The sequence below is a fragment of the Podarcis melisellensis genome, assembly GCF_964234715.1.
Source record: "Podarcis melisellensis genome assembly, chromosome: 5".
NCBI classification, from domain to species: domain Eukaryota; kingdom Metazoa; phylum Chordata; class Lepidosauria; order Squamata; family Lacertidae; genus Podarcis; species Podarcis melisellensis.
Window position 1 is genome coordinate 73,841,921 of NC_138537.1, and position 14,371 is coordinate 73,856,291.

Below are 14,371 nucleotides of genomic sequence, written 5' to 3' on the forward strand. Positions count from 1 at the left end.
ATGTTTTTAAAGACCCAGGGCCCAGGTTGAAGTTGGTGGAGCTGAGCACCAGGAGAAACGTTCTAAATGCAATATATACTGGGGTGGAATCTTGGGGGGGGGGGAATATTAAGAAGTGCAAAGTGCATGTCGTAAGTTGTTAAAGGTATATACTGTTGTTAAAAAAACCCCTAGTTTAAAAGCATTTTTGTTTTGCTGGATGCAATTATTTTCTTTGACATTTTTCTTTCTTTTCAGTTGCAATAGTAAGCATGTCTGAATGCTGGCATGTTTTCTAACATATGCTCCATGTAGCTTCCAGGGTTAATGTGCGTGACACATAGACTCAACATTTTCCTGGATCTCAGTATATTCAAATTGTTTTCCTCTAAACTCCCAGAGAAGGAACGAAGGCAGGAAATGATCTAGATCAGTATTCATTTAGCAGATTTCAAGTGTTCAAAGTTCTTCCCGTACTTTATTTTAGTAATACTCAGAACAGCCTTGTAAATTAATCCAGTACCATTATCTCAATACTGCTGATGGGGACGCCCAAGGCTGAGAAAATGATGCCTTGACTAAAGCCATTTAGATAGTTTGTAACGAAGTATGAGAGACCAGTGCTAAATCCAGTGCATTTCTTCTGTGCTTTTTGTGTAACGTTTTTATGGCCAACCTAACTTACAGTGAGTCAGCCAGAAGAGGCAGCCACAAGCAAACTGGGGGGCTAGGATGAGCTTTCTTCTCTGCCACAAAATGAACTGTGCAGAATGCCCACCTCTCAAATAATAACCATTCATATAGAGTGTTGATTTCCTTTTTCTAGATCACCGTAATTTGTGCACCATTGGAAACTGCTGTCATTTTTGTGGAGAATCAGTACAGACTGATCTCTGCATCTATAAGAAGTTTCTGTGCCTGTAATATAGCTCCTTGCTGGAGGGAGATTTAACAAGCCCAGCTTTTCTTATTACTGCATCATTGCAGTGGTAGAAATCACAGGTTCCAGAGATATCCCAGGTGCATGGTGATCAAAAGCAAAGGAGCCCCTTCAGGCTAGGGGCTGTCAGTTCCTGAGATGGATTGGTTTTGTTCTAAGCTGTAATACACTTTAAAGGAGGCCAATTTAGGGATAAGATGAGCCTTCTACTCCAGATGTAAATTTTAGAGAGCAAAAGTCGCTGACAACAGTAGCAGCAGCACACTAGTGCAATCAGTACACTGGATTTATCTACCCTTTGATAATGAGGTCTCTTAATTAACAGAGGGGAGGGAAATAATAAATATGCATTCGTGTGAAACTGGGCTAGCTAGAAAAGTCAGAGGTTCTAGGCCATACCATCATAAATCCCTCATAGAAACCAGCAGCATTTTAGAAAGTCTCTGTTCATGCTAATCACACTTACTAGGGAGTCACATTGAACTCAGTCACACTTTGAGTAAACATGCTTTGGATTGCACTCCACATTTCCTGAATATATTTTTACTACATTTATCTAAAATCCAACTATATGTTATCCTGATTTTAAGTGAATCAGTGCAATCCCTTGTCTGTCTACTAATAAGAAAATTCAACTGTGTTCAGTGGGGCTTACTTTCAGGTAATTGTGTTCAGAATTGCAGCCAATGGGTTGGATACCAATATTCCTTTATTATGACAAAAGTAGTGGGTGGAAATTTTGGATCCAACACATTAGAGGAAAACCTTTTAAAAATTGTGGTACAATTCCTAGCATACTTTAAAATTCTGTTTCATCAATCATATTCTGTTTTATTATCTTTCACTTGTTCCCTGGAAGTTGCATGCATTAATTTTTCTTTTGTTCATCTCATTGTCATCTTCATACTCTGTGGTAAATTGTAAATACAACCAGCCTCCGCTCCTTCAGTTCGGATAGGTCCTACACTTTGAACAGAAGTTCTTTCGCCCGGGACAGCATGATGATCGAAGAACTCTTGGTGCCCTCAAAGGATCCGGTGAGGTTTTTTAATTGATTCTGTGGTCTGGAGCATTTTATAGAAATAAATAAATGTTTTACCATGCAGCTTAGCCTCTACAGTAGTGGGGTTCTGAAAGTTTTTTATTTATCAATTCTTTTGGTCAATCAGAGCTGAAATTTTAATCATAGAATCAAGCATCAATCGGTCAATCATACCAAGTAATCCATTGGAATTTACAGCCCTGGTAATGGTACTTTCTCCATCAATACTGATATTATTGCCCTGTGTTTCAGAACTGTAGAAAAGAATGTAGAATTAATGTGAAGTCACAAGAGCTTTTCTGAATTAATACAGAGTATGTGGTTTATTGGCAAAAGAAGATGGTTTCTTTTCAAAATCTGTAAACCATATATTGGGTATAATTGAATATGGTAAGGTTAGAGATAAATTTAACTTGAGAAACAGTGTTTGAACACTACTTTTATACTGCTGAAATCTACAGGGCAAAATCAGTGTGGCTGCAATAAATTCGAGAATGGTTATTCAAGCTACATATAATTGCAATTGTTTGCTAGCTTGGGAGAATTTCAATAAATAACAGTGTTTTCTTTCTCTGATAAGTTAGTATTTTTAAAGGATGTTGGAGTTTGCTTTTGCTTTATATCACAAAAGACCAGAAAGCAAGGATGACTGACATATTGGTAAATGTGTTTGACCTATCAGAGTAGGGCAGTATCTGGATTTTGCATGCAATACAATAAGAATATTTTACACTGAATAGCCAATTTCTCTTTGGGAAAAAGGCATGTCCAATAATAGACAAGGCTTCTTATTTGTGTTAAATTGCTTTACAATGGCCATCCAGGTAATTATCTTCTTCAAGATATACCACTGAGGTTATGTGTTCTTCTTAAACTGGTTTTCTTGGAACGTTTTTCTTGTTACAAGAGACAAAAACATAGGATAGAAGGCAACAATTGTCTCTGTCTGAGATGAGTCTATAGTAGTGACACCTGCATGTTGCCAAAACCTGATTGTCTATCTAGCATTGTGATGTCACCACATCACCAGATGATCTCCAATTGGCTTGGATTATGTAGTTGCCTTTGTCCAGTCCCTAGTGCCAAGCATTACTGAAAAGACCAGAGAGCAGTCCAGTCTGTGCGTGGGGGGAAGTATGTCAAAGATGCAGGGTGCTTCCCACCTCGAGAGTCACACCAAATTAGGAACTGAGAAGGATGTTGCTGCAGCAGTGGCTGGGATCTGGAGCACACAACAGTTCATGGTTCCTTCTTCTGAGTAGGGTGCAGTGATAGAACGCCACATGCTGTTGGGTAGGCATTTTCCAGTCGGGGCTTTAATTTGGATCCATGACTGTTTTTGCTGCTGGTGTCTCGGGGGTGATTGGGAAGAGGTTCGGTATGTTGGGGGGTGGGGGGTGAACAGACAGAATAGGTCACCCAATTTTGCAGACTCCCCCGGTGGCACATCTTCTAAGATGGTGATCTCTGGGAGTTGTACCTCTCCTCTTGGTCTCCATATGTGTTAGGTCTGGGGTGGGGCTCCTCTTCCTCTGATGGTAATGATTGCAAACATTCTGAACAATGGGGTTTGGGGAAACTATTTTGGTCTCCTACCCAAAGTCCAATTTACTTCCTTTTATAAACCTACCATTTACTGTTCTGCTGCAAATTTTACGACCTCCAGGTTTCTTTTTGTTTCTCTCTCCTTCCTTATTGTCTCCCACTATTAAATTGTTAGCAGAGTTTGGTCTTTTTATTTAAAAAACAAAACACCCTGTGCATGCTGCTTAGTTTTGAGAGGCTGCAGGTGAAACATTTTTGGAGTGTTCATTCCTTTTCAGGCTATATTCTACGGACAACTGCGTGGATATGCCAGTGTAATTCTCTTGATTAAAAGAAGTTTCACCCAGACAGTCAGAATATATAGCAGCTGGATATCCAATTCTCATGCTGTAGAATAGGGTGTGTCTTTACAGATTGCTGTTTTCTACAGGGAATATGAAAGAGTCCTTAATTCCCTAATGAAAGGGCTTTAAGAGAAGTGGCATTCATTAAAAGTTTAAATGTAGCATTCTTGTGCAGTGACCTGGATAGCAATATTTTGGTATTCCTGTCGTGCTTAGCAGGCTTGTGTGCCCACAGTGGCTTTCAGTATGCTTGAATTGCTATTCCTGACTTCCCTGATTTTGGCAGGAGTGGCAAATCTTAATTTTAACCCTCTTGTGAAGTGTATCATATTACCTGTAATCTGCTGACATGGGGGTCAGGTCAACCACAAATAAGCCTTAGTTTAAAACAACAGCAATAACAACAACAAGAAGAGATGTGTTTGGCAATGGTTCCAGTTTAATGTGAAATAGGAAAACGCATTTAGGATTGTTTACGGCAGAGCTTTCCAAACTTTTCATGTTGGTGGCACACTTTTAAGACATGCATCATTTTACGACACCGCCATTCAGTTTTACTAGCAAACCGGAGGTTAAACTAACCCCTTTCCAGCCCTGGGAGGAGCCCGGGGAGCTTTCACGTGACACAACTGCACACTGCAGCTGACACACTAACGTGTTGTGACACGCAGTTTGGAAAGGTCTAGTTTACAGCTAAAGGTATACAGGGAAGGTCTGTAATAGTCCTCCATGTTGATTTCTCAAAGCTTTCCTCCTTCAGCTAAAAATCTCCAGTATTTATTCATTTTTTGAAATAGAAAATACAGTAGAACCTTGGGTTACATACGCTTCAGGTTACATATGTTTCAGGTTACAGGCTCCACTAACCCAGAAATAGTACCTCGGGTTAAGAACTTTGCTTCAGGATGGGAACAGAAATCGTGTGGCGGTGGCACGGCAGCAGTGGGAGGCCCCATTAGCTAAAGTGGTGCTTCAGGCTAAGAACAGTTTCAGGTTAAGAACGGACCTCTGGAACGAATTAAGTACGTAACCAGAGGTACCACTGTACTGAATACATAACACTTCTTACCTAAACTGCTGCATGAACACACAATTGTTAATGAGGTATTTAATAAGAGATTTCACCCAGTTACTGAAAGGTCATTTTTTCATTTTTCAAATTCACTTTAATTGGACTCAGACACCCACTGTGCTTTTTTAGTTTTAGATAAACACACACACACACACTGAGGGCACTTGGGCAAGCTAGAATTCAATAGAACTACAATCCCTGTGCTATAGGAAGATATGTGGAATATGAACTGCCCTAGATAGGAACATACAAAGCTGCCCTCCACTCAGTCCATTGGTCCATCTAGCTCAGCATTAGCTACCAGGGTTTCCCAAACATTGGTCTACAACTAGACCATCTTACTAGCCATCAGGAACAGTAGTCAGGGATGATGGGATGTGTAGTCCAAAACAGCTGGAGACCAATGTTTGGGAAACCCTGGCACTGACTCACTAGCATTTCAGACAGGCTTTCCCAGCCCTGCCTCGAGATGTCAGGGATTGAACCTGGGACTTTCTGTGTGCAAACTCTGACACTGAGCTATGGCTCTTCCTACAACAATGTAAGAATACAGTACTAAAATTAGTTTTGGGTCCATCTTCGGCATATGACTGAAGAAACTGTTTTCATAAAGATCTTCCTTGGAAATATATTACAGCTTTTTTAATGGCTTTTGGTGAGCTATGAAAACATTTTTATTTTGCCAAGCCATTAGTCTGGGTTGAATTTCAGTTCCCCTGCCTTTGAGTGGCTTTAGCTTTCTGTTACTACTTTTGATTATTTTATTGCATTGCATTGCATTTTATTGTTAAGATTAGAAGATGCCTTTGGTGTGGGCTGAAAGGTGGGTTGTTGTTATTCTTTTCAGATAAACAGAATAGTTATTTAAAAGTGAAACACTAAAAAGCAGGAGAAATGTAGAAGCAGGAATATTTGGCGCATTCGTTTTTTTTATCTCGAAAATTCATCTTTGCAAAGGAAGGGAGAGAGCACTTTCCTAATCTGCCACTGGCTTCATCACCTTGGCTGTTCATCCCCATGCATAGCACATAGAGATGGAACTGATAAATTATTCCTGACATGGGAACCTGAAAATTATTTTTGAAACAGTCTGTGAGCTGGGAGGTTGGTTAATAATAGACGCAAGAAGGTTTCATGTAAGTCAGGCTACAGTGGCTATCTTTATTCATGCTTTAAATATAGTCAGAAAACAATTTATTTTTAATTTTCGCTGTAGTTTGGAATGGGGTATTATGCTACTGCCAGAGAGGCTACTGGTGTTTTTTGGCTACCCTGACACTTTGTTTCTCAGGATTCTTGAGCTGGTTTGTCTGCTTTTGAGCACTAACAGACATTGAGGTTATGTGAGGCTTGAGGTGGTTTAACATTAGAATATATGGAAACAATATGTAGTTGTCTCTGTAACTCGGTCCCTTCTGAAAGCTACACTGTCTCCAAACTCACTATTCTTTGGGTACCATTTAATTGTTTGCCAGCATATGCATTGTTTCAGCGTATGCAGTTAAAGTGGATTTGGGACTCTGGCATGATAAGTCAGCTTCCCCATCCCTTCTCCAAAATGGAACTTCTGGGGTAGGGAAAATGAAAGGAAAACTTGCTGGAAAGTGTGAGATAACGGTGGTGCCAGGTGATATCATATAACCTCTGTTACCAGTGCTCAATAAAAAGCAACATCGTATGACCTCTGTGCAAATTTTGTGTGTGGGGGGGAACTAGATGAATGCTCAGTAAACAAGAAGAGCTCATAGATTCTAGTTGGCATGCAATATGACACAAAGAAGGAAAAAAACAGCTCATTTAAATTGCCCTTTTAAAATTGCTCTTTTGTCTTGCTTGCTTGTTTTATGGTGACTGCTCAAAGCCATTTCTGTTATGGCTCTGCAGGCCCAGCTGCCCCTTCGCCAGTCTGGATCAAGTCTGGTGCAGGGCAGTAGAATTCTAGTTGCTTGTCTGCCCATCCCTCAACATTTGACATATGTAAAATAGGAAATGCATGCATAGAGGGAGTGATCCAAGGACTGTCTCAAGGTACATGATGCAGTTTTACTGGTGAAGCTGCCTGGACAGTAGGCTGCTTGGAAGCCATAGATCAGCACTGCGTTTAGGTTCTCCTGCACAGGATGCTGAGCCGAGGTGGTGCAAAATAATAATGAATAAAAAATGAATTATTGGGGGCACCAAATTTTGTCCTCGCTCAAGACGCCCTATTACCAAAGTCCTTCCCTGCATAGATATAAGTAAGCCACTTTAAGGAACAGAAAGGTATAAATATTCCACGGGCAAAATATATAGCCCTGGTGGTGTACACACAATCTCCATTCCACCCCTGGTTTTGAGGGACGAGGATCGGATCACACATTATCAAGTGCATGTACCATTTCCATGGGACGCAGGTGGGGCCTGAATCCACAGCCACAATATTGAATATACCCAGTTTGTCTAGAGTTGTCAATGTGTATTCTGTGCTTAGTGCAGAGATCGTTACTGGGATCCCCATTGAGATGCTATGGATAACATACTTGCTTATCGTTCTTTCAAATCACTGTTCCCTCTGAGCTCATTTTGTTGCATAGTGGTCAAGAGTGTCAATCTAGGACTGGGGAGATGCAGGTTCAAATCTCCAGTCAACCCCGAAAGTGACCTAGAATAAAATAAGGTGATAGACCAAGGCAGGATATAACTGTAATAAATAAACAAAATGGGCACTACCATGAGCTAGGCTGCTATGTCCTACATAAACAAGGTTTGTAAAGTAATTAAAGTGATTGGTGTGTGTGGGTGAGAGAGAGAGAGAGAATGATTGCGGGTGTTGTAAGTGCTAATAAAAGGTCGATTTTATTTCTCAGTTGTGATATACCACAGGAAATGCTTGACTTTTTTCTCTCTGCTGAGTTAATATTTCTTCTCTTTCATCTCTTTGAAGCATCTGACGTTTCCAAGAGAATTTGACTCTGATTCGCTCAGGCACTATAGCTGGGCCGCAGACACCTTGGACAATGTCAATCTTGTCTCCAGCCCCATCCATTCTGGGTGAGTTACCTGAAGGATTTCTCTCATGTCATTATGTATGAAACGAAGCAATAGTTGGGGGCTGGACAGGAAATAGCCCTGGTGAAACTTCCATTTCTGTTTTCCCCAAAGCCAGGGACTTGAGTGTAAGCATCATCGGAACAACAACCAACCACACCAATGCATGCTATGTTTTAATGTTACAGGGTTGCACTTGGGCAAAAACACTCTATAAAAGCATGGATAAATTAATAGGAAAAATAGTGTTACTTACTTTGCCATTCCGGAAATATAAAAACATTTCTTTTAACATTTCTGATTTGGCTTGTTGAACTGCAGTTCTCTTCTTTCCGCAGGGCTTGCTGTGGGAAAGGGGTTTGGGAAAAGTCCCAGTGCATCTTTGGGTCTCACCCAATGTATGCTGGTTATTTCTAATTTATTTGGAGGCTGTGGAGCGGTTCTCTTTAAGAAAACAGAGTAGAACTTAGCCCTTACTATTTTGTCAGATTCCATCTAATCTGTTTTCAGTTGGTCAAACCATATGTGTGGCACATTTACATATGAAAAGCAAGGTGCATTTAATACCAGGGCAAATAAAGGCTTGTAATGAATGACAGTGGGTGCAATCCAGAGAAATACTGTGCCCAGTTAATGTTCGAGTTATCTAGATTTCAGTCAAGCCTTTTAAAATCAGAATTAACTTGTTTTGAATTGCCCAGAGAGTTGCAAAGTTCATTACATCAAAACCATGAATAAATTTAACAAATGTTAATAAACCTCTCTCTGTCTTTTAAAAAGGTTATTTGTAAATGTTTAGATTTAGTTAGTATAATATCAGTGTGTCTCATTTCCCCCTCCATTCAGAAACATTGAAGAATGTAGTTGTTATAATAATAAACAACAAACATTACATAAAAATGAACGTAGACCAAAAACCAAAAAACAGAGAGCAGAGAGGCACTAAACAATGTTTTAGAGGCTTACACAGCAATGTTTAAGTCTTAAATTCTGTACTGTATTAGCATTTGTTTTTCTCTAGAGTTCATGCACAAATAAGAATAAGCGAAGAGTATGAACTCATGGAGCCCATCAGTGGTAGGATGTAAATAATGTAAGGATCAGTTTTGAAATGCCCACAAAGGATATTTCCTTTTAAAAAATGATAAAAATACAAATACAGCATATTTGTGTTTTATAATACTACAGCTGGAAGGGGGGAAACCACTCAAAGTGAGCAATTGTACATACTTCTCCGTGAACTTTCCTTTGTTTTTATTATCAGCATTTCATTTTAGCCCAGATGACAAACTTTAAATCAGTGTATTCCAATAGAATAAAATATTTTGGTCTACGAAACCTCAACACACTTCTGTTTTATTTAAGTTTGTGGAGGTGGAGAGAGTCCCCAACAGAAAATACATTCAAAATAGGATCACAGTATTGTGGGTGACATTCATATTCTTAGCTGACACACCCTGTAGCCTATTAAAATAGATAGCATGCAATTGCATTTGAATGACTGCGGCTCATGTTACCCTTGCAAGTGAGGGAGATGCTTCAAAGAGGTGTTGACTCCTTCTACTTGAAGCTTTAAAGGTTAACTAGGAAACATGCAGATTCGTTAAAACACCACCAAATTCTCAAAAATGTAGATTCTGGGAAATTACAGGAATTGGAGGAGATGTGGCAATAAGCAAATTCATGAAAGGGGCATTGCTGTTTCTTCACAATGGAAGACTTTATATATAATGTCATAATTTCTAACTTTGATAAACTGTTAACAGGTCTTAATTACCCATCTCCTTGCTGCAAATTGAAGCTACTGTGTTACCTAGACACATCACAGGCCACTATAGCAAATTTGGCTGCCATTGCAGGCCCTTTCACAATCACCCTACCCAGAATGCCAGGAAACACACACACATACAGTGGCACCTGGGTTCTCAAACTTTATCTGTTCCGGAAGTCTGTTCCACAACCAAAGCATTCTAAAACCAAGGCATGCTTTCCCATAGAAAGTAATGCAAAACAAATTAATCCGTTCCAGGCTTTTAAAAACAACCCCTAAAACAGCAATTTAACATGAATTTTGCTATCTAACAAGACCAATGATCCATAAAATGAAAGCAATAATCAATGTACTGTACTATAAAATAAATAAGGCAGTACAGTATTGTAGATGATAAAAATTAAAATATTTTTTCCCCTTACCTGCACTGATAGTCACTGTTAGGATGGGGGGCTTTTATCCATTTCCACAGGCCCACAGTCAATCAATCAATAGCTGAACTGGGTTCCACACAGTCACAAAAACAAATTAACTGAAAAAGCCTCAAAATCAAAAACACAAAATAAATAGCAAAAACAAAAGCACCAAACTTAATCCGTTCTGGAAGTCAGTTTGACTTCTAAAATGTTTGAAAACCAAGGCGCAGCTTCTCATTGGTGCAGGTGAAACTGTAAACAATAGGCGACAGCACATTGGATGTTTGACTTCCAAAAAACATTTGAAAACCGGAACACTTACTTCCAGGTTTTTGGCGTTTGGGTACCAAGGCGTTTGAGAACCAAGGTACCAATGTGTATGGTCCTTTCTAGAGCAAGGCAGCAGGGGATGATGTGGATAGCTTCCCAGGTGGGCAGGAGGCAGTGAGACCGGCTTGGGGGGGGCACCAATTAGTGACCCTCCACTTGAGGTACTTGCCTCATTCTGCCTAATGGAAGGGCCCACATTATTCTAACATGTCCCACTGATTTCAGTGGGTCTACTCTCAGCATGACTGAATTTGAATCCAACCCATTGGATCTACTCAATGAGGATATTTATGCAGAGTGCAGGTGAACATATCTTGAATCAACTGATATATGACTACATCTTTCACCCAGGCATGCAGCAACTTGGCTCCTCCCTTCGTGGTGGGAACAAAGAATATTTCCCTTGCTCCTCTGCATACTTGGCAGAAAGAGGTTGTTTGACCCCCTTGAGTTCTGAAACATTCAGCTTTCCGGCATGTAAACTTATATGTACTCTTGAAATTATTATTTTTTACTATGGTTGGTTTTTTTTAAGTAGACCTAACTGCTCTAGTAATGATAGAAGCATTAGAAAGGTTAGGTCTGAAATTATCAATACACAATTGCTCCTTTATTACATTACATTCTAATATCCACAATATTTGGGAAATGTGACGTTGAGCTTCTGACACATGATCAACACCAGCTTTATTAATGAACTGAAAACCAGCTGCCGTATTCTGGCACAACAGTGGCTTTCCCCCATGCCTGCTAACATAAGTCCCAGGTCCCTGCTTGTCTACATCCCCAGTTTGTGGTAGGCGGAGAGAGACCGAGTCTGTTCTGTCGGGCATGGAGCCAGCACTGATAGTATGTTGGAAGCAGCATGAGTGCAGTGCTCTGCTGCAGGAGCCAATCAGCAGCACCAACTTGCTCCCAGGGGGAGGGGCCAAGGACTGGGCCAGAAAGCGAACTTTCCCTCTGTGGTCTGCTCCCAGGGCATAAATTGGAGGCTTGGTTTGTGGCTTCAACAATACCATCACTGACTTTCCACCCTGCCCTCCCTCAAATCTGGGCATCCGTTTGCTGTGTGGCTGGGAAGGGATTTTACCTAGGCACCCCAGTTCAGCTCTGCATTACATTGCAGGGTTTTTGCCTTCCCCCCAGCAACTTTCCTTGTGCTCCATTCTTTTGACATTTGTCACAACTAACAATTGGAGCTGCATGAGGAATTGAGCCGGACCCAAGCAAGCATTAGCAGAGGTGGATATGTTGCTGTCCCAGTGTGTGATCCCCTTAAGGTGTGTTGAGGTGTCACCAGAAGAGCTTAGCCCCTAATTGTGAAGAGGGGAGGCGGGACTGTTACGGCTGCTACGCTTCAGGTTGGTTGAAGGAGCCACATTATCCATTCATACCATGGTGGGCCTGCTAGTTATGCGACTCCCGTCAAGGTGTTCCTGCTAATCAGGCTGGGAAGGTGACATTGGCCAGCAATGAGGCTGCTCAATGAAAGGATTCTGATCACTGTCACACGAGACTCTGTTTGCTGTAGCCAATCAAGTGGTGGCGAGTTATCCCCATTGCAGCCTACATACTGTTACTCAGTCATGCATCCTATTGGGGCTGCGTCCACCATCCTGATTTCTTAAAAGGTGTGCATTACCTTTGCCTTTACTAATTAGAGTACTTGCTTTTATACATACTAAGTGGTGTTGGCCCTCTAGCAAATATTTAAAATGCAATTAAGTGCGTATTTTATATTACAGAACACGCACCTTTCCCCCGCTCTGATCAAACTGAAAAGCTTTGCTTTTGTTATTATTTTGCCGTTGCTTATGATCGACATTTTCTGTTGCTGGCTTCTAATTATCTCACATTAATTTTTTTCCAATTTGCTTTCTAAATTATTTTGCAGCTATTCCTCTCCACTCCCCCAGTATGATTCAAGGTGATGACACTGTCTGTGACTCCTTGTTTTGCTTCTATATATGTTTATTTATTTATTTATTTTCTCCACAGTTGAAATGTGCCTAGATGGTTTTTAGTGCATCTGATTTCCCAGCCCTTTCTACCTTTTATTGTAGACATCCCACTTCTTTGTTTGTTTGTTTGTGTAGTTTTTAGCAGTTGTCCTGTAGCTCACGTCATTTACCTGGCAATAATTTAGATGATCATCAACTACTAATTGTGTTCTTACAGACTGTGCATGATGTGCTCAAAAACATAATGGATAGCAATGTGTAAACTAGTGGGGGGAAGAGTAGAGTTTTACTGACAGGCGAGTTTGGACAAAATATCTAGAAGCAGCATTTTTAAAAGACAAGAAACAGTGGTCGAATTTGCCACTGATGTACTGCAGGAGAGTACCATGGCACCTTAGTTGTATTCACAGGGTGGGCAAACTATAGAATCTGCAGGTGGCTGGGCAGCAATATTGCTGAATCAAATCTGCTGATGTTAGAATAGTGCCATCCTGGATTTTGTTGGTCTGAGTAGAGCAGTGTTCTTCAACCTCGGGTTCCTAGATGTTGTCGGAAATTTTGTTTGAGGATGCACTGCTCATAGCAGGTGATGCCCAATGGGCCTTCCCCATGCCCTGAGCGAATTATATATTATTTATTTATTTATTTATTTCACACACACACACACACACACACACACTGTTTGATTGTAAAAATAAAAACCTCAAAGCGGTTTACGAAGGGAACAAAGCAAAAAAATTATCAGTTAAAATAATAGTTAAAAACAACTTTTCAAAACTTCCAAAAATAAAATGAAATTGGGAATAAACTAAAAACAGATTAGCAATGATCTGAAAACAGATTAATTAGGTGTGTGCTGAATTGAATATATCCCAGAACCCTCTGGAATTCATGGCAGATGACTGAGGGCTTCCTTAGCAGACAGATCAATGGAAAAAGAATTCCCAGAAGCTATTAAGTTTGAAAAACACTGGTCTAAAGAGTGAATTGTATCAGTGACTCCTGCAGAGCTGTCTACTGAAACAAGTAGGACACATGTCCCACTGTCACACCTAGCCCCGGACAGGGCACTGGAAATTAATTACATTTGTTGTGCCTGTCTGTATTTGGACCTGTAGGACAGGACAGCGGAATACCTGACATTTCATATGTCTCCCACATATAGGACAGATGATGGTAACATTGGCAGAAAAATCTAGGTTTAGTAGCACCTCATATCCCCCATTGTTGGGCTTGCATATCTCCTGTTGTTTGAAAAAAACCAGGAAGGATGGTCTTATCCATGCACTGTGCATCTCCGTGACTTGTCAGCATTTTGTGGCATGAGCCCAATAAAAAGACAGTGGCTTGGCATCAGATTGAATTAATTGAATGTAGCTCCTGTTGAAATCACTACTTAAGCTCCATTTATTTTAATGGGAATTAAGTTCAACTAGCTTAATCTGGATCCAGCTCATTCCCTAAAATGTGTAGTAGCATTTTCATGTCACTATCATGAAATCACCATGAATAGTTTACATCCTTATTTAATTGAACCATTGTTAGGCCATTATATCCCAAAAATGGAACTGTGATTTACAGGGCAATCTTATACATTCAAGTCCCATCAATTTCAATGTTTGTAAAAGATTGCATCTTTAATGCCAATTTACTAAGCAGGATCTTAAACACCTGCTTGAAGATGGTTTAAGATTCTGATTAATAAAGTGAAAATAAAGCATGGTTCCCTATTTTGCATGCAATCTAACTGCGGTTCTGTTAAAAGAGAATGTAAACACTGAGAAAGGGAGAGGTGAAGAGGGGGGTGTCATCCTGTTGCTGATATCCAGTTGCTAAAGAATTTTTTTTACCAAAGCCACTTTGTGAATCTGCCCCTTCGTGTTTAATTCTGTGCTTTAAAGACCTGGAAAATCTCAGTAGTAGAACAATGGGTTTGCAAAAACA

General features: G+C 40.2%; 1 protein-coding gene across 1 annotated transcript in view; it reads left to right on the top strand.

Annotated features, from left to right (window-relative positions):
• ANK3 (ankyrin 3) overlaps positions 1–14,371 on the top strand; it is a gene marked incomplete at its 3' end in the record, with an annotated part of 355,068 nt that overhangs the window by 311,525 nt on the left and 29,172 nt on the right. Inside the window, exons 27-29 of the mRNA XM_081912558.1 lie at positions 1,854–1,956; positions 7,846–7,952; positions 12,361–12,393. Of these exons, the coding sequence (XP_081768684.1) occupies positions 1,854–1,956; positions 7,846–7,952; positions 12,361–12,393 (243 nt within the window). The remainder of the gene's footprint in view (positions 1–1,853; positions 1,957–7,845; positions 7,953–12,360; positions 12,394–14,371) is intronic.